General features: G+C 33.5%; 2 protein-coding genes across 5 annotated transcripts; both read left to right on the top strand.

Moving 5' to 3' along the window:
- Positions 1-6,944: 6,944 nt before the first annotated feature.
- Positions 6,945-16,899, top strand: LOC111407451 (protein TPR3-like). Of its 4 annotated transcripts, none has more exons than XM_023036927.1 (26): positions 6,945-7,043; positions 8,373-8,471; positions 8,546-8,725; positions 8,815-8,928; positions 9,023-9,181; positions 9,350-9,482; positions 9,608-9,731; positions 9,819-9,889; positions 10,023-10,143; positions 10,245-10,354; positions 10,440-10,509; positions 10,602-10,678; positions 10,756-10,851; positions 10,925-11,020; positions 11,232-11,359; positions 11,432-11,666; positions 11,899-12,063; positions 12,138-12,218; positions 12,530-12,667; positions 14,231-14,341; positions 14,538-14,717; positions 14,889-15,017; positions 15,109-15,204; positions 15,594-15,782; positions 15,873-16,039; positions 16,528-16,899. In XM_023036927.1, the coding sequence occupies exons 1-26, from the start codon at positions 6,994-6,996 to the stop codon at positions 16,670-16,672; spliced, it is 3,264 nt and encodes a 1,087-aa protein (XP_022892695.1). In that variant the 5' UTR covers positions 6,945-6,993; the 3' UTR covers positions 16,673-16,899. The 4 variants fall into 4 exon arrangements, with proteins under 4 accessions (XP_022892695.1, XP_022892694.1, XP_022892693.1 ...); XM_023036926.1 differs by having other exon boundaries at positions 6,979-7,043; positions 8,364-8,471; positions 9,822-9,889; XM_023036925.1 differs by having other exon boundaries at positions 6,979-7,043; positions 8,364-8,471.
- Positions 16,773-19,392, top strand: LOC111408381 (topless-related protein 1-like). Its single transcript, XM_023038146.1, has 7 exons — positions 16,773-16,815; positions 16,980-17,188; positions 17,360-17,488; positions 17,580-17,675; positions 18,065-18,253; positions 18,344-18,510; positions 18,999-19,392. The coding sequence occupies exons 1-7, from the start codon at positions 16,773-16,775 to the stop codon at positions 19,141-19,143; spliced, it is 978 nt and encodes a 325-aa protein (XP_022893914.1). The 3' UTR covers positions 19,144-19,392.
- Positions 19,393-19,855: the final 463 nt, after the last annotated feature.

Raw genomic sequence — 19,855 nt, 5'->3', positions numbered from 1 at the left:
CCTATCACGTTCCACGATTCAAGGAATTCAATTGAAGACGGTTGAACGACAAAAAATAATGACAGCAGTTAGAGAAGGCAGTTCCATGACAAGTTGGCCACTATGAAGAAAATGGGCAGTTATAGAGCGATCAAGCAGTTTTTAAGCTGTTGATCATGAAGAGATCATCCAGGGAGTATAAAAGGAAGAAAAGACATAGAGCAAAAGACTCCGAATCAAACACTCTCAAATAGAGAATATGTAACTTTCAATTTCTTAGTTTAGATTTAAAACACTTCTTTTCAGTAACTCGTGTACTTGCGCCCCTTGGAGGCATTCTGTTTTATTTTTCAATTGTAAAGTTATCGCCAATAAAAACACCTCTTTTTAGGACTTTGTCTCAAGAGGTTTGTCCCTTACACAATCGTCTGATCCCCTTTTTAATTGTTAGCGACTAACCCGCGGAAAACAATCTCATTTTTTTTTCTTTTGCTTACTTATTGGGCATAGTTTTTAGATAAGCTTTGGATGGATTGGCCAATAGTGTTTTGTGCCCTTAATAGAAAAACTAAAATTGACACAAAAATCCTAATATTCACATGTTCACAAAACAATCATATGCTTTCATTTTGGCGCAACACCTCGTAGATCGGGCAAACGTTGCGAAATACAATTATACGATCCAACTCTATTAAAATTTATCTATTAGCTGGTCGTGTGCTCTTCAATTCACTAAAATGTCCAAGGGGGTTTTTTTTTTTGTCAAAATAACTCCAATTTTTACATATCTCACCAAAATGCTAAAAATTTCCTTAAAAACATACGGTTATTTACTTATTTTGCATTAATAAGTGTATTTTGTCACTTATCTAAGCCAATAAATTGAAGTATTTGTTAGTGATTTGAATGAGTTATAATTTAATTATGTGTTAATTGCGTTTGTTAGGTTGAAGTCAATGCAAATTGGTGGAATCGAAAAAATGAACGAAAAGGGGGCAAACAAATGAAATTCAAAATTTGAGGACCAAAGTATAAACATTCAATAGTTTATTCGGACCATAAAGTGATAATTGTGTTGGCATATGGTCAACTTCATTCTCAATGTTTTGATCATAACAAACAGGATTAATATTATTTCTAACAATTTGTTTTGAGTGATGATAGTTCAATGTTAAAATCAATCAAACATTATATATCGGAATTGAAATGAAGATCGGAGTGAAAGTTAAGTATTCAAGTCAAATCATTTGAGACAAGAGTTTAGAAGATAAATGTCAATAAAGATCAAGATGCCAAGAAAGATCAAGAGCATGAGGGACGGCATCAAAGAAAGATCAAAACGAGAAGTTCAAGAACCAAATATGAAAGAAAGTTCGAAGCAAGATCAAAGACTATGCCTTCTAGATCATATGTAAAAGTATAACACCTTGATCTTTAGTAATAAATGACAATAACTCAAAAATCATTTTGTGCACGAAAAGTTATTTTCACTATTACTTGCATAAAATATTTTAATCAAAAATAAGATTGATTTTTTCAAAGTCATACTTGAATTTAAATCACGCAAAAAAAAAAATCTACAGTCAATGGTCAAGCAGAGTCCGGTTCACCAACGGTCAGATTTTTTAACCGTTCTGACTTTTGACACACAACGGCTAATTTGGTCGTCCGGTTCACAAGCGGACATCCGATTGGTAAGAACTTTTCCATTTTGAATGATATAAATACCATTTCACTTTCATTCATTACAACAACTATGAAGAGAGCTTTCTTGTAAAATATATTTGTGAAAAATCTTCTTTAAGCTTACATTTTTATTTTTATTTCATTTATTTCTTCATAACAAAAACTTTGATTGTCGAATCAAATTTTTGGAATCAATTTTTCTCATCAAAATATTTCATCTCTCTTTTTTCTAAACTTATTTATATCAATCTTGATATTTTTGAAAAAGGTTTTTGAACTTATATTGCATAATCATTTCTACTTCTTTATAATAAAAACTTTGATTAATTGAATCAAATTTGTACAATCATCATTTTCTTATTTTTTTAGTACTCAATTTATTATAATAAATTCATTTAAACAGAAATATTTGTTGAGAAGATTTTTTAAACTTACATTGAATTTATTTCTTCATAATCTTTTCATTGAAACACTTTGATTGATTGAACCAAATTTGTACAATTATCATATTCTTCAAAATTTCTTATTTCTGTTAGTACTTAACTTTTTACAACCATTCATTTAAAGAGAGATATTTGTTAAGATTTTTTTTTTTTTTAACTTACATTGCATTTATTTCTTCATAATCTTCTCATTGAAATACTTTGATTGATTGCCTATCACGTTCCACGATTCAAGGAATTCAATTGAAGACGGTTGAACGACAAAAAATAATGACAGCAGTTAGAGAAGGCAGTTCCATGACAAGTTGGCCACTATGAAGAAAATGGGCAGTTATAGAGCGATCAAGCAGTTTTTAAGCTGTTGATCATGAAGAGATCATCCAGGGAGTATAAAAGGAAGAAAAGACATAGAGCAAAAGACTCCGAATCAAACACTCTCAAATAGAGAATATGTAACTTTCAATTTCTTAGTTTAGATTTAAAACACTTCTTTTCAGTAACTCGTGTACTTGCGCCCCTTGGAGGCATTCTGTTTTATTTTTCAATTGTAAAGTTATCGCCAATAAAAACACCTCTTTTTAGGACTTTGTCTCAAGAGGTTTGTCCCTTACACAATCGTCTGATCCCCTTTTTAATTGTTAGCGACTAACCCGCGGAAAACAATCTCATTTTTTTTTCTTTTGCTTACTTATTGGGCATAGTTTTTAGATAAGCTTTGGATGGATTGGCCAATAGTGTTTTGTGCCCTTAATAGAAAAACTAAAATTGACACAAAAATCCTAATATTCACATGTTCACAAAACAATCATATGCTTTCATTTTGGCGCAACACCTCGTAGATCGGGCAAACGTTGCGAAATACAATTATACGATCCAACTCTATTAAAATTTATCTATTAGCTGGTCGTGTGCTCTTCAATTCACTAAAATGTCCAAGGGGGTTTTTTTTTTTGTCAAAATAACTCCAATTTTTACATATCTCACCAAAATGCTAAAAATTTCCTTAAAAACATACGGTTATTTACTTATTTTGCATTAATAAGTGTATTTTGTCACTTATCTAAGCCAATAAATTGAAGTATTTGTTAGTGATTTGAATGAGTTATAATTTAATTATGTGTTAATTGCGTTTGTTAGGTTGAAGTCAATGCAAATTGGTGGAATCGAAAAAATGAACGAAAAGGGGGCAAACAAATGAAATTCAAAATTTGAGGACCAAAGTATAAACATTCAATAGTTTATTCGGACCATAAAGTGATAATTGTGTTGGCATATGGTCAACTTCATTCTCAATGTTTTGATCATAACAAACAGGATTAATATTATTTCTAACAATTTGTTTTGAGTGATGATAGTTCAATGTTAAAATTAATCAAACATTATATATCGGAATTGAAATGAAGATCGGAGTGAAAGTTAAGTATTCAAGTCAAATCATTTGAGACAAGAGTTTAGAAGATAAATGTCAATAAAGATCAAGATGCCAAGAAAGATCAAGAGCATGAGGGACGGCATCAAAGAAAGATCAAAACGAGAAGTTCAAGAACCAAATATGAAAGAAACTTCGAAGCAAGATCAAAGACTATGCCTTCTAGATCATATGTAAAAGTATAACACCTTGATCTTTAGTAATAAATGACAATAACTCAAAAATCATTTTGTGCACGAAAAGTTATTTTCACTATTACTTGCATAAAATATTTTAATCAAAAATAAGATTGATTTTTTCAAAGTCATACTTGAATTTAAATCACGCAAAAAAAAAAAAAAATCTACAGTCAATGGTCAAGCAGAGTCCGGTTCACCAACGGTTAGATTTTTTAACCGTTCTGACTTTTGACACACAACGGCTAATTTGGTCGTCCGGTTCACAAGCGGACATCCGATTGGTAGAACTTTTCCATTTTGAATGATATAAATACCATTTCACTTTCATTCATCACAACAACTATGAAGAGAGCTTTCTTGTAAAATATATTTGTGAAAAATCTTCTTTAAGCTTACATTTTTATTTTTATTTCATTTATTTCTTCATAACAAAAACTTTGATTGTCGAATCAAATTTTTGGAATCAATTTTTCTCATCAAAATATTTCATCTCTCTTTTTTCTTAACTTATTTATATCAATCTTGATATTTTTGAAAAAGGTTTTTGAACTTATATTGCATAATCATTTCTACTTCTTTATAATAAAAACTTTGATTAATTGAATCAAATTTGTACAATCATCATTTTCTTATTTTTTTAGTACTCAATTTATTATAATAAATTCATTTAAACAGAAATATTTGTTGAGAAGATTTTTTAAACTTACATTGCATTTATTTCTTCATAATCTTTTCATTGAAACACTTTGATTGATTGAACCAAATTTGTACAATTATCATATTCTTCAAAATTTCTTATTTCTGTTAGTACTTAACTTTTTACAACCATTCATTTAAAGAGAGATATTTGTTAAGATTTTTTTTTTTTTTAACTTACATTGCATTTATTTCTTCATAATCTTCTCATTGAAATACTTTGATTGATTGAATCTGACCTTTAATTATCATATTTATCGAAAATTTTCATTTAACACTTGAGCTATATTTATTACTATTCATTGAAGTATTAGCCTCTCTTAGTACTTAATTTGTTTTGTATTATTTATCAAGAGATGATTTTATTGTAAAATCACTTTGATATAATGTGGGTCATTTTGAGATCCCGTAAAACTCAATAGTATGGGTCATGTTGACATCTCGTAAAACTCAGCACTGTATAAGGATCGATGCTCATTGTTTGTAAGTCACTGAAAGCATTGTAAAGGGTTTGATTACTCCATAAGTCAATCAATACAGTGAAAAGGTCTTGCTCGTGTTGGAGAGTTTGGTAACGAAAAACGTAGATCATTGTCTTGAATTGAACCTCCACAATTATATCATTTGCATCCCCCCCCTCTCTCTCTCATTCACCGCTTTTATATTGTGATCGTTACTTGTTCTTATTTGACTTTGTGTTTGTGTGTATTTGTGCATATTTGTCTAATTGTTTCATTTGCTATTACATTGATTTAAGATCTGAATTAATTTTTGAAAAAAGTCTTGAAAATCAATTTACCCCCATTGGTTAGCTATTCTTGAGCTTTCAAATTGAAGATCACATATGACCAATTAAATGCAATTTAAAGTCAAATGAATGAAATATAGTTGAAATATTTTCACAAATCAATTTCCAACCGAAAAAATTATGCTCCAGATTTTTAGCCTCAACTTGAGATCCCATTTTTCGGATATAGCAAATGTTCGAATTGAAAAAATTGTATTTCAAGAAGAATTTTACCCTTTAAATTAGCTTTCCAACACACTTTGAATCATCTAAATCGAATTTCGATTGAGAACGTTATGACTAAAATACCGAAACTGTTTAGGGACGACATCACGAAATCGGCGTTCTCGGGGACAATTCTAGCGTGTGTGGAAGACACTAAAATTTTGACCCGAGAGCCATTTGTATCAATGGTGCACGCTCAGTGGTTATGCCTATGCTCGTACAGTCCATTTTCACAGATAAATCAACAGTTTCCTTACACGATTCAAACTTTTTTGGAACCCAAGTTGGACATGATTTTGACCCATATTCTGGCTCTTATAAACCCTTTATTATTTATTTTGATATGTAAGACTAGTAGTTTAGTATTTTTTGTGTTTCTTGATTAATTTTGCATATTCATTGCATTATTTTATTGTTCGGTCATCAATTAGATAATTATTTGTTTGTTGTAATGTTGGGAGACTCATAATAAATTTAAAAAGCGATAAAATTAACATATTTGCAATAAATATTAAGAATAACATTTATCACATGTTCAATCATATAGATAATCCAAATTTTAATGTGTTCTAACCATTCGAATTTGGGCTCATGATTTGGATAGTAGAAAAGAAAATTATATATCATAGTTCTATTGATATGTCAATAACACATGAAAAGAACTAGATTATAAATCAAGAATTGTATTCGATAGCAATAGGCGAATTCTACATCCAATACAATCATAAATATTTGATACAAATCCTAATTTTACCACTTTCTTAAAATAATCACAAAAATAAATTCTCTTTTTTTTACATAATTTGAATTCCATAAGAAATTAGTAAACTTGAGTTAAATTTACTTCCTGTGAGATGATACTCTCAATTCACTAAATCTATTACTTATCAATGATTTGATACGCTTTGTGGGTTTCGCACAAACACGCGCAAAACATGTAAAGATTAGGGTATTACATGATCTATTCTTTATTTTTTCAGGTTTTCGTCTAAAAATTTTAATTAATTTATTTATATTTTTACTTTATATAATAAGAACCTAAAAGTTAAAAAGGGCAAAAAATTTAAAAATAAAATAAAATCTTAAAGTGGTATATATTTGTAAATGATTTGACTAAGCATTCTTATCTTTCAGCACATAACATATGTGGAAATGAATGAGAGCAAAGATTCTGACGTAAAAAGAATTAGTATATCGAAACATCTAAGAATTTAGATTCAAACTCAATAAGAATAGAAAAAAACGATAAATTTACAATTCCTTGTACTATACAAGATTTTCAACGGTCTTGCTATATCAATATGTGAGTATTATTAAGAAGTGTTACTCCTAATTAATAATTATCATTTATCAGTTAAAAATTATTTGTTTTTTTTAATATATTTTTCATGCAGGGGGGCAATTGTTAACGTTATTTCAACAGGAAAAACGTTGACTAAGACAGAGATTTCTGCATTAATCAGTCTCCACACACACCCGACGTGACACCAACTTATCAGATAAGTAGAGTTTCTTATCACATTGGAAGCATCGTTTTCTATATAGACCAAGCATTTTCTCAGTATACAGATGGAAAGAACTTTGTATTCAGTTCAGTCTTTTCCTTTTCCAGTAAAAAGGTAAGCATTTCAACTCCATTTTTGCTTCTTTTCTTTTACTGTTTTTTACTTTCTTTCCTTTTTTTTATTTTAACCGATGAAATCAAGGATACGAAAGAATTAAAACCCTTTAATTTGCAGCTGGGTTGTTGATCTTTGTATATGATCTTTATCTCTCGATTCATTTGATGCTGTGATGAAGAGGGTTTCTTGAATCTGCATGTATTCTAATTATAATTTTTTTCCAGCTTATTTTAAATTGCTTAAGATTGATTTAATACCTTTTTTAACTTTACTTTACTCAATTGGTATCGTGGGCTTCATATGGATTTTAATTTTACTGATTTTAATTATTTCGAGTATAATTACAGTTGCAAGTTTTATTTCCCAATTTTTCTGAATTTTTTATTTCAAAATTCCTAATCAATCAACTGGAATTCAATTGTTCTTACGTGCTTAATTATTTTGCTATAGTCCTTGAGTCTTCTATATATGTATGTATAGACACGTATGTGCATCTTTATACGTGTGCATCAATGTACATATGCGTCTCTTTTACGCATATGGCTTTGGATTTATTCTTGGGAACTCAATTTCCTCAATATTGTTCAATGACAATTCTAAGTTGTATAAATACCCTTTTCTGCTTTTTTGTTTTGCATATCATTTTGAAAATTCAATTCATACTGATCCTCAAAGACTAAAAGATAGAGAGAGATCTAGTGAAAACTCCATTATCATTTGATTCCAAGTACATGTCCTTTTTCTCCACCCGAGTTTTTTTCTCGAATTTTGATGGATTATGTTGAATATTCCATATTTGTAATAGATCACCCTAATGTCTATGATATTCGAAGGATTTTCAGGGGGCATTTTCTGCGAGACAGAGAGATATAGTGAAACCTAGAGCTGCTAGTCGATCTAGCTGTCACATTGAGTTTGTTAGCTACTATAAATCTATGTGAACAATCGTTTTCAGTTGCTTTTAGAGGTAGGGATTAGGCCTTAATAAATGACAAATTATTCTGGTCATTGATTCAGAAGTTTTGCAACCGTTCCCCAAAAGACATTTTCCAAATGCTCAATGCTTAAATAAGCAATTTCAGTACTTCTATTGTTTTCGTATGAATTGAATGGTGATTTGTAGAGAAAGACATTTTCCAAATGCTCAATGCGTAAATAAACAATTTCAGTACTTCTAATGTTTTCGTATGAATTGAATGGTGATTTGTAGAGATGCACTAGTGTTTTACCATAAGTGTGTATTTAACAGACTGAATTTATGGTACGCATATTATCGTGAACTTAAAGGTTTGTTTGCTGTCTAATAATTATATTAAGGTTTTGCAGAAAGGAAAGTGTTACTACGGCGATGTCTCTAAGCAAAGACCTTATCTTCTTGATCTTACAGTTCTGTAATGAGGAAAACCTCAAGAGGACTGCTCACATGTGAGTTATAATATCTGTCTTTTCGACCGGATTTCAGTTGATATCACCAACTTATCTTGCAAATTCTCAAACAGGCTTGAGCAGGAGACGGGTTATTTCTTCGACATGAAATATTTTGAAGACCTGGTGCTGAATGGGAACTGGGAGGAGTCTGAGAAATATCTTTTGAGTTTCACAGGAGTTGAAGACAACAAGTACTCGACAAAGATTTATTTTGAGATTAGGAAGCAAAAGTTTCTCGAGGCACTGGACAAGTAAGTTCATGGTTTAATGAACCATTTTGAGTTATTGTTTTGTGAATTTCATGCGGTCATTCATGTATGCATATAAAAATTTTGGATAGGCATGATCATGCAGTGGCTTTAGACATCCTTCGCAAAGATCTCAAAGTTTTTGCCCAATCAAACAAAGAACTCTACAAAGAAATCACTCAGCTTCTTACATTAGATGACTTCAGGTGTGTGATGTACTTTTAAGAGTCGTAAATATGCCGAGTTTTGGATGTAGTACACTATTTTACAAGTAACACAAAGTACGTGATGAATTAATAGGGAGCATGGTTCACTCTCCTCATATGGAGATACAATGTCTGCTAGAAAACAGATGATGAACGAACTCACCATCGTCATTGAGGCAAATCCCCTTCTCCGGGGAAGAACAAAATTCCCTCAAATTAATAAGTCGAGGTTAAGACGTTTGATCAACCAGAGGTATTTCTTTTCCTTTTCCATGTTTAATATGTTATTTGAAAATCAACGCCTGTTTTTATCAGCTGAAGCAATTAGCTATTTGCTATTCTGGTTAATTCTTTATGTTAAGTTTGTATACCCGACCCATTTATGATCCTGGAGCAACCGATTTTATTTCACAACATACAGTTTGAACTGGCAGCACCTTCATTGTACACATCCTCATCCGCAGCCTCATATTGACACTCTATTTACGGATCATAAGTGTCCAGGACCAGATCATTTACATTTACAGGATCAATTAAATGAGGGAAATCCGTCGGTAAGATTTTAGCTGAAAAACAATTTATCTTATTATCTTATGCCCTGTCCTTGTAACCTGATCCATTTCTTTATGGATACCTGCAGCTGTTTCTCTTCTAATGCTTGATTTGATATTCTGTTCAGCCCTCCACACCCATGCCAGAGTCTATATTACCTGTCTCAGCCAAGCCAACTTGTAATTCATCCACAGTGACGGAATCTGCAATTTCTGATGGAACCATGAATCTTAGAAATCTAACCAACCAAGGTAGTTACTGAATTTTACCTAGTATTTAAGTGTCATCTGTTTCATTTATATTGTGTTTGACCACATTCTATATAATGAGTTTGGCAGCAGAATCTCTGGATGGGAATACAGATTTTGGTGATACCTCTAAGATAAGGTCTACGGTGACTTTGAATGAGGTGATTAATCTTTATGTGAGGAACCATATATGTTAGCGACATCTTATGTGCCTTCCTTTCCATGATACAAGTAAACTAAGGGGATTTTCTTCTCAAAAATGATTTTCCTTAAATGTGTTTTATGCATATGCAGGTAGTGTCACCCATAAAGGAAACACCTTATGACGTTCCTGCGACTGTTGAACGAGTTTTAGATATGGGCTCTTCTCCATCCAGCATAGATTTTCACCCTGTTCAACAGACTCTTCTATTAGGTTGATCTATTCTGGGAAAGATGTTGGAGTGCTATTTCATATCTTGCTTAAATATTTTGTTTCTTGAAACTCATTAAATACTGCTTATTTATTTCTTTTAGTTGGAAATAATACCGGAGGCATAGAACTGTGGAATGTTACTTCGGCAAAGAAGTTGTTCACGAGGCAATTTATGGTTTGGGAAGTAAAAACAATCTCGGCAATGTTTTTGGTATATCCATTCTTTTCCATTATACTCTCACTTTTGGTAACAAGTAAATTGTCTGATATTGTAATTTCTACCACTCTTCATTCAGGAGGATATGGTGAATAACCCACACATTTCTGTCAATCGTATTCTGTGGAGCCCAGATGGATTACTATTTGGTGAAGTCAACAACTATTAAAAGGACTTTGATTCCTGTTATCTACTTGTTTGTAGTGCTTGTTTTAAACCTGAGTTTCATTGTTAATATCAGGCATTGCGTACTCCAAAAATCTAGTGCAGTTATATTCTTACCACTATAGCGAAAATTACACTGAAAAACATTTGGAGGTAGAGTTTAATAGCTTTTATTTTACTCATAATTTGGAGTTCCTGGTTTCCTTCTGATGTTGACTTTCACTTCTCAGATTGATGCACATGATGGCAGTGTAAATGATCTGGCATTCGCTAAACCATACAACAAACTTGTTGCCATAAGCTGCGGTGATGATAAGTTGATTCAGGTTGGTTTTTGTGTTTTAAGTAGTTGAAATATATCTTTCGGAAATCAACAAATTATGTTGTTGCTGGTGCAAGGTGTGGGATACTGTGACTGGTGCCAAACAGTTTACGTTTGAAGGTCATGGAGCTCCTGTATACTCTTTATGCCCTCATGAGAACGAAAATATTCATGTAAGAATTCAATTGATGCTGTTGCCACTTTATTTTTTTATTGTTTTAATTCATCTCTAGGTAATGTGCATGTTTGGCTAAGCCTAAAAAATGTTCATATATTTAGAAGTTTGTTTTTAACTTTATATAATTCTTTTGTGTTTAAAGTCGGTTACAAGTAACATATTCAAACGTGTCTCAAGACCTCAAATGTAATTTCCTTGTGTCTCAGTTCGTGTTTTCGATATCAACAAGTGGTCAGATGAAAGCATGGTTGTTTGACAATATGGGATCAAGGATTACATATGCTGCTCCTGGTTTATGTCCCACGAGAATGTCTTATAGTACTGATGGTAAAAGGTGATTAGGACTGGACAACTTTACTGTATTAATATTGTCCTATCCAAACTGAGTTGTTTTAATCCTTGCTAGGCTTTTCTCATGTGGGACTAATAAAGATGGAGGGTCGTATTTAGTTGAATGGAATCAGAGTGAAGGTTTTGTTATGAGGAACTACCGCGGACTTTGTCAACTTGCATCAGGGCAGGTTCAATTTGATACAAGCAATAATAAGTTCTTAGCCGCTGGTGATGAGCATGTGATCAAAGTTTGGGACATGGACAATGCAGATATTTTGGCAGTCATTGATGCAGATGGAGGTTTACCAGTATGTGCTTCATTACTGTTGAATTATTCTACTTATCTTGCAAGTTATAACTTATATTTCATGTTTGGTATACTGGATTGGACACCAATAGAGAAGAAACAAAATTTACTATAGAGTACTAGTGTCCAATACCATGTACCAAAGTCATGCTCTATCTTCAAATATCATTGGCTTAATACCCGAACAAAATGGTTATTTGATGTTCTTGTCTGCCTCTATTCTGATATTCAAGGCAAGCCCATATATTTGCTTCAACAAGGAAGGCACTCTATTGGCTGTTTTCTCAGATCACAATAGAATCAAAATCTTGGCCAACCATCGTGGCCATCAGTTGCTTCAAACTTTTACCTTTGTTTCCAGTGATTCCTCTGAATTCCTATCGAAGTCCTCGAAAAAGGTCAGCATCTAAATCCTTCTACAGTTTTTCTTCTGCAGAAAAGTACTACTACTTACTTTTATTATTCGGTACAGCTTGCTGTTGATTCGATTCCTCTTCCTGCTAAAACTAGAATCGCACAAGGAGATGTCCCTGTGGCAAGTGGTCCTCAAAGAGTTCGTTCTATTTTGCACTTTCGCTCATTTGCAGTTTTAAAGATCTCATTAGTATCATATTACAAAATGTCATTTGCAGTTTTAAAGATCTCATTAGTATCATATTACAAAATGGAATTTGTACCTCTAGAGCATGTATGGTGGGCAGTATTGGACAGGACTGAATACTATGTAAAAGATTTTAGACTCTTTTTTCTTCACTAGTACTGTCTAATCTTTAAAGCCCACCTTACCTAACACACCTTTAGACTCCAGCATTTTAGATTGGAAACAGTGTAGTTTACATATAGAAAATTGATTGCTTATCACAGGACAAAGCTCCAGGTAATTTGGAAAATGAAAAGTCTGTGGAGCAGGGTAACAAATTGGAGATGCAGAACATTTCTAAAATCGTCGAGGTCTCACGTTGTCGTTCCTTGCAACTCACTTCCAAAGTCGAGACAAAAAAGGTAACTGAAAAGACCTCATATTAATATACTAGTTACCTAAAGTCTCTATTTGCACAAGGGGGAATCAAATTCTCAGCCTTTAAGTGTATGAACAAAGTACTTCAATTCATCATCACTATTTCTTCTACCATTCATTATCAACACTTATTATTGTGAAATCGAAGATGATACTTTTTGAGTGCTATAATTAGTATAAAAGATGCATGCCTTGCTCAGTATAAAGTATTTGCACTGTGTTTATCTTCATACCTATGTTAATTGAATCTCTGATGCTCGGACTTTTCGAAATGGTCGGAATACCTGTGTTGGACACGATACAACATGGGTATGGCTATGAGATATGTGTCGGATTCTCTAAATTTCAACCGGATATTTCGCCGTTTTTGCTGCTTCTTATTCTTTCTTCTTTTTTTTCTCATTTTCTTTCCCATTCCCACTCTCAATAAACTTAGTGCCGGCTCCGAGAGGGTAGAGAAAGGCGACGACGCTAGGTTTTCCCTTCTTCTTTCTTTTTTCTTTCCCTTTTCTTCCTTTTTTTTTCCTTCTTTCTCTTTTTGTATCGATGGTTTAGAATTTTGTTTGTATAAAAAACAGGTTCCATGTATGTTACTTACTGCTCTACTAAGTCCAAATTGCAATCAAGTTCATCATTTTCTATTTTATATAACATTTAGTAATGAACTTCCCATAAATAAAAATTTTCTAGGTTTTCCCTTCTTCTTTCTTTTTTCTTTCCCTTTTCTTCCTTTTTTTTTCCTTCTTTCTCTTTTTGTATCGATGGTTTAGGATTTTGTTTGTATAAAAAACAGGTTCCATGTATGTTACTTACTGCTCTACTAAGTCCAAATTGCAATCAAGTTCATCATTTTCTATTTTATATAACATTTAGTAATGAACTTCCCATAAATAAAAATTAAACTCCAAAATTTTATTTTATTCATCTTAACCTCTTATTTAATACTCATTTCCTTTTTTTTTTGAATAATTGATTTTGATCCATTCAAAATGACATATTGGGTTAATAAAAAAAATTGAAACTTGAAAGACATACAAAGACGTACCTCGTGTTTAAAATTTGGACTCTTTTTAGCGATGTCCCCGTATTGTACATTTTAGAAAATAAAAGAATACGTACCCGTACCCGATACTAGTACCCAAATCCGAGCATCATAGAATTGGATGATCTGGATAGCGACTCACATTGTAGTAGCCTATATTTTTCTCCCTTTCCATATCTTGGATTGAGGACTAAGTGGGAAATACTTTTTGCTTAGTGATTTCATAAATAATTATAGCATAAAATGTATTTTTAAGCAATCTCACCATGAGTCATATATCTATCTATATGAAGACCAAATGTGGCAGTGGAATATTATAATTATTCTTGACCATAAATTGCTCTAACTTTTCTTCAGAATATGAAAACGTTTGTTTAATTGAGGATCGGACTATTTCATCTTTTCGAACTGCTTTGTTTCCTCCTCACTTGTATCCTTTGGGAAAAAGGGGGGGAAAGAGAGATAAGAAGAGAGTTACTTATAGCATCACATTTGATGATTGCAGATTCGGAGGTTGTTATACACTCATGCAGGTAATGGCATTTTGGCATTGGCAGAAGATGGGATTCATCTACTTTGGAGGTGGTCAAAAAATGATTCTAATTTGAGCGGAAAGGTATATTCACTTATTATTAATCTCCCTCCCTCCCTCTCTCTCTCTCTCTCTCTCTAGCGGAAAGGTATATTCACTTATTATTAATCTCTCTCTCTCTCTCTCTCTCTCTGCACCTATGCAAGTGCTTGTATATATGTATCTTCGATTTGATCAGCCAGTCATTGTTTAAAGAGTAACTGAGTATTCGCTGCTACAGGCAACTACAAAGTGTGTCCCTCAACTGTGGCAACCAAAGAGTGGGTTGCTGATGATCAATGACCTTCCCGAAAGTAACATCGACTTAGTCTCACCGTGCTTTTGTTTGTCCAAGAATGATTCTTATGTTGTCTCAGCATCTGGAAAGATGGTTTCTTTGTTCAACATGTTGATTTTTAAGGTAATACTAAAAGTTGTAGCTGCTTTGGATGCTTGTGAAAGATTGGCAAAATGTTCTATGTTCAATTCACAGGGTAGCACCTAACTTAGAGCTCTCATATCATTGAACTTTAGGATGCTCGACATATAGAAATAACTAACCTACCATTTCCAATTTGCTCGATTACTGTAGAGAATGAGAAGTTTCATGCAATCCCCACCTGCAGCAACATGTATTGTTTTCTATCCGCCTGATAACAACATAATCGCTATTGGTATGGATGATTCAACAATTCTCATCTATAATGTCCGTGTGGACGAGGTATGATATATGTGTCCAACATTCACTTATATTAGAGTTAGAAAGATTAAGAAGAAATGTGCAGCATTTAGCCATTGCCTTCATTTTGCAGTTGACAAATAAGCTTAAGGGCCATTCTAAGAGAATTAGCAGCCTTTCTTTCTCAACCGTGTTAAATGTACTTGTCTCTTCTGGATTGGATGCTCAGGTTGGTATTCTATATATTCTATTGGTTGATCGTGCAGAAGGACAGCCAGATTCCTCCTTTGAATGTGAATCAATAAATGTTTTCAAGTATAATAATTTATTTACCAGCTTAAATGAACTCAGGTTGTCAAATATATATTATTTAGACGCTATTGGCTTGCTTGGTAGGGAGAATTGTATAGTACTAGATTGTATGAACTAAGAAAAAAGAAACTAAAATCTTGTTTATTATACCATACAGTTCTATGAATACTACATTTTCCAAGTTTGAAAATAAAATCAATCTTGACGTAGAGAGATACAATTGATCGACTTTTTCGAGGTTGCCAACTTTAAGATTGTTGTCGTAAACATATTTAAATAATCTATTTTTCCTCCATTATTCTGCAGATTGTTGTATGGGATTCAATCACGTGGGAGAAAAAGAACAACACATTTTTAGAGATTTCCTCCGGTTGGTTACCTTCAGAACTATCGGAGACTCATGTCCAATTTGACAAGGATGAAAGACACTTTCTTGCTGTACATGAGACTCAACTTGCAATATACGAAACAACAAAACTACAGTGTGTTAAGCAGGTCTCTTCCTCTCTTTGACACGTTTAGAAGAGAAGTGCTTCGATGCTGTCATACACGTGACTTTACAATTTACGTATGCTATAATTTCAGTGGGTCGTTGGAAACTTCTGTGCACGGATTGCCCATGCTGCATTTTCTTGTGATGCTGAATTGTTATACACTGTCATGAGGGATGGAATTGTTCTGATACTCGGTGCTTCAGATCTCGTTCCAAGATTTGAGATTGATCCCTCTGCTTACCTTCCACAGCATATCAGGTACTTGATAGTTGAATCCGTTTGACCCAACCAACAATTTATAAAAAAATCAATTCTGTATCAATGATTTAGTTGCATTATTCATGGTTTTTAGTCACATCTCTTTCTCCAGTCAATGTTTGCAAAACTGCACGTGTCCATAGTAAAGTCTCGCTGACAAAAATGTCTCAAGAAAATTAATTAGTTTTGGCAATTTCGGACAAAAGGACTATCTAGTTCTGTTAAAGGGGATGGAAAGTCTGGACAAAATCCTTCTATACCAATACATATTTTCCTGAATTTTATTTTTTATAAATCTAAAACGAAATGGAGCTTAACTGCATTTTTACCTTTCTTGACAACGAGCAAAAAGTGTAATTTACTTCGCCAATTTGTCATAAATTCTGGCAGAATTCATGTTCTTCAGCATCAGTGATCCAACTTTGTGTGTGTGTGACATTCACTCATGTCAAGGGTGCTTAATTTGATTTTTGTTATGGTGGATGCAGAACTCGTGTATATCCACTGGTGGTTGCCGCTCATCCACAAAAGGCAAACCAGTTTGCCTTAGGGTTATCGGATGGTGGAGTCGTCATCATTGAACCCATGGAATCTGAAAGTACATGGACTGCGCCCCTCCAGATCGAAAATTGAGGGCATGTTTGGTAGGCTGGATTAGACAATATTGGACAGGTTTAGCGAGAGAAAAAAGGTACTTGCACCGAACACGTCTGAAGATATCAAGAAATTGAGCATGCATTCAAGAACTGGTTGTGTAGACACAAACGTTGGAGTTGGTGAGAAAAAATGGTATAAAGAGATTTGAGTTTGGATAGATTCAAATTCAACTGTTTTGCTGTAATGGAATGCATTTTGAGCCTCTCTCTCTCTCTCTCTCTCTCTGCACCTATGCAAGTGCTTGTATATATGTATCTTCGATTTGATCAGCCAGTCATTGTTTAAAGAGTAACTGAGTATTTGCTGCAACAGGCAACTACAAAGTGTGTCCCTCAACTGTGGCAACCAAAGAGTGGGTTGCTGATGATCAATGACCTTCCCGAAAGTAACATCGACTTAGTCTCACCGTGCTTTTGTTTGTCCAAGAATGATTCTTATGTTGTCTCAGCATCTGGAAAGATGGTTTCTTTGTTCAACATGTTGATTTTTAAGGTAATACTAAAAGTTGTAGCTGCTTTGGATGCTTGTGAAAGATTGGCAAAATGTTCTATGTTCAATTCACAGGGTAGCACCTAACTTAGAGCTCTCATATCATTGAACTTTAGGATGCTCGACATATAGAAATAACTAACCTACCATTTCCAATTTGCTCGATTACTGTAGAGAATGAGAAGTTTCATGCAATCCCCACCTGCAGCAACATGTATTGTTTTCTATCCGCCTGATAACAACATAATCGCTATTGGTATGGATGATTCAACAATTCTCATCTATAATGTCCGTGTGGACGAGGTATGATATATGTGTCCAACATTCACTTATATTAGAGTTAGAAAGATTAAGAAGAAATGTGCAGCATTTAGCCATTGCCTTCATTTTGCAGTTGACAAATAAGCTTAAGGGCCATTCTAAGAGAATTAGCAGCCTTTCTTTCTCAACCGTGTTAAATGTACTTGTCTCTTCTGGATTGGATGCTCAGGTTGGTATTCTATATATTCTATTGGTTGATCGTGCAGAAGGACAGCCAGATTCCTCCTTTGAATGTGAATCAATAAATGTTTTCAAGTATAATAATTTATTTACCAGCTTAAATGAACTCAGGTTGTCAAATATATATTATTTAGACGCTATTGGCTTGCTTGGTAGGGAGAATTGTATAGTACTAGATTGTATGAACTAAGAAAAAAGAAACTAAAATCTTGTTTATTATACCATACAGTTCTATGAATACTACATTTTCCAAGTTTGAAAATAAAATCAATCTTGACGTAGAGAGATACAATTGATCGACTTTTTCGAGGTTGCCAACTTTAAGATTGTTGTCGTAAACATATTTAAATAATCTATTTTTCCTCCATTATTCTGCAGATTGTTGTATGGGATTCAATCACGTGGGAGAAAAAGAACAACACATTTTTAGAGATTTCCTCCGGTTGGTTACCTTCAGAACTATCGGAGACTCATGTCCAATTTGACAAGGATGAAAGACACTTTCTTGCTGTACATGAGACTCAACTTGCAATATACGAAACAACAAAACTACAGTGTGTTAAGCAGGTCTCTTCCTCTCTTTGACACGTTTAGAAGAGAAGTGCTTCGATGCTGTCATACACGTGACTTTACAATTTACGTATGCTATAATTTCAGTGGGTCGTTGGAAACTTCTGTGCACGGATTGCCCATGCTGCATTTTCTTGTGATGCTGAATTGTTATACACTGTCATGAGGGATGGAATTGTTCTGATACTCGGTGCTTCAGATCTCGTTCCAAGATTTGAGATTGATCCCTCTGCTTACCTTCCACAGCATATCAGGTACTTGATAGTTGAATCCGTTTGACCCAACCAACAATTTATAAAAAAATCAATTCTGTATCAATGATTTAGTTGCATTATTCATGGTTTTTAGTCACATCTCTTTCTCCAGTCAATGTTTGCAAAACTGCACGTGTCCATAGTAAAGTCTCGCTGACAAAAATGTCTCAAGAAAATTAATTAGTTTTGGCAATTTCGGACAAAAGGACTATCTAGTTCTGTTAAAGGGGATGGAAAGTCTGGACAAAATCCTTCTATACCAATACATATTTTCCTGAATTTTATTTTTTATAAATCTAAAACGAAATGGAGCTTAACTGCATTTTTACCTTTCTTGACAACGAGCAAAAAGTGTAATTTACTTCGCCAATTTGTCATAAATTCTGGCAGAATTCATGTTCTTCAGCATCAGTGATCCAACTTTGTGTGTGTGTGACATTCACTCATGTCAAGGGTGCTTAATTTGATTTTTGTTATGGTGGATGCAGAACTCGTGTATATCCACTGGTGGTTGCCGCTCATCCACAAAAGGCAAACCAGTTTGCCTTAGGGTTATCGGATGGTGGAGTCGTCATCATTGAACCCATGGAATCTGAAAGTACATGGACTGCGCCCCTCCAGGTCGAAAATTGAGGGCATGTTTGGTAGGCTGGATTAGACAATATTGGACAGGTTTAGCGAGAGAAAAAAGGTACTTGCACCGAACACATCCGAAGATATCAAGAAATTGAGCATGCATTCAAGAAATGGTTGTGTAGACACAAACGTTGGAGTTGGTGAGAAAAAATGGTATAAAGAGATTTGAGTTTGGATGGATTCAAATTCAACTGTTTTGCTGTAATGGAATGCATTTTGAGCCTACTACATTTTGAGTGGATTTGATCTCTTAGTTAAAAAAATAAAAAAATAAAATAAAATAAAATAAAATAAATTTAAAAAAAAAAAATATATATATATATATAGTGGAGTGAATGGGCACGTTCACCACAAAACATGCTTAGCATGGCAATTCAACCTAATTTGATAGGCATACTAGTTGACCTTGAAAATACACGAAAAATGCATCAACTCCACCCTGGTAACGGATAAATTCCATATCGACTACATATGAAAATAAGGGCTTGCACGACTTTTCTTAAATGAGCAAGATTAAGATTGACTTTGTCAAACGGAATTTCAATACCCAACACACTGTCATGGAGTAAGAAAAATGGCTTTGGAGTTTAATTTTGGCACAATTTTATGTGGAATTCATTGGTTCCATTTGAAAGATCAAAGTTGATCTGTGTTATCCTTTGTGAGTATCGAAATCACATGTGTAATGGTCAAAAATGATAAACGGATG

Source organism: Olea europaea, chromosome 13 (assembly GCF_002742605.1).
Source record: "Olea europaea var. sylvestris chromosome 13, O_europaea_v1, whole genome shotgun sequence".
NCBI lineage: Eukaryota > Viridiplantae > Streptophyta > Magnoliopsida > Lamiales > Oleaceae > Olea > Olea europaea.
The sequence above is the reverse complement of the archived record's forward strand: the minus strand, read 5'-3'. Positions and strand labels throughout refer to the sequence as shown.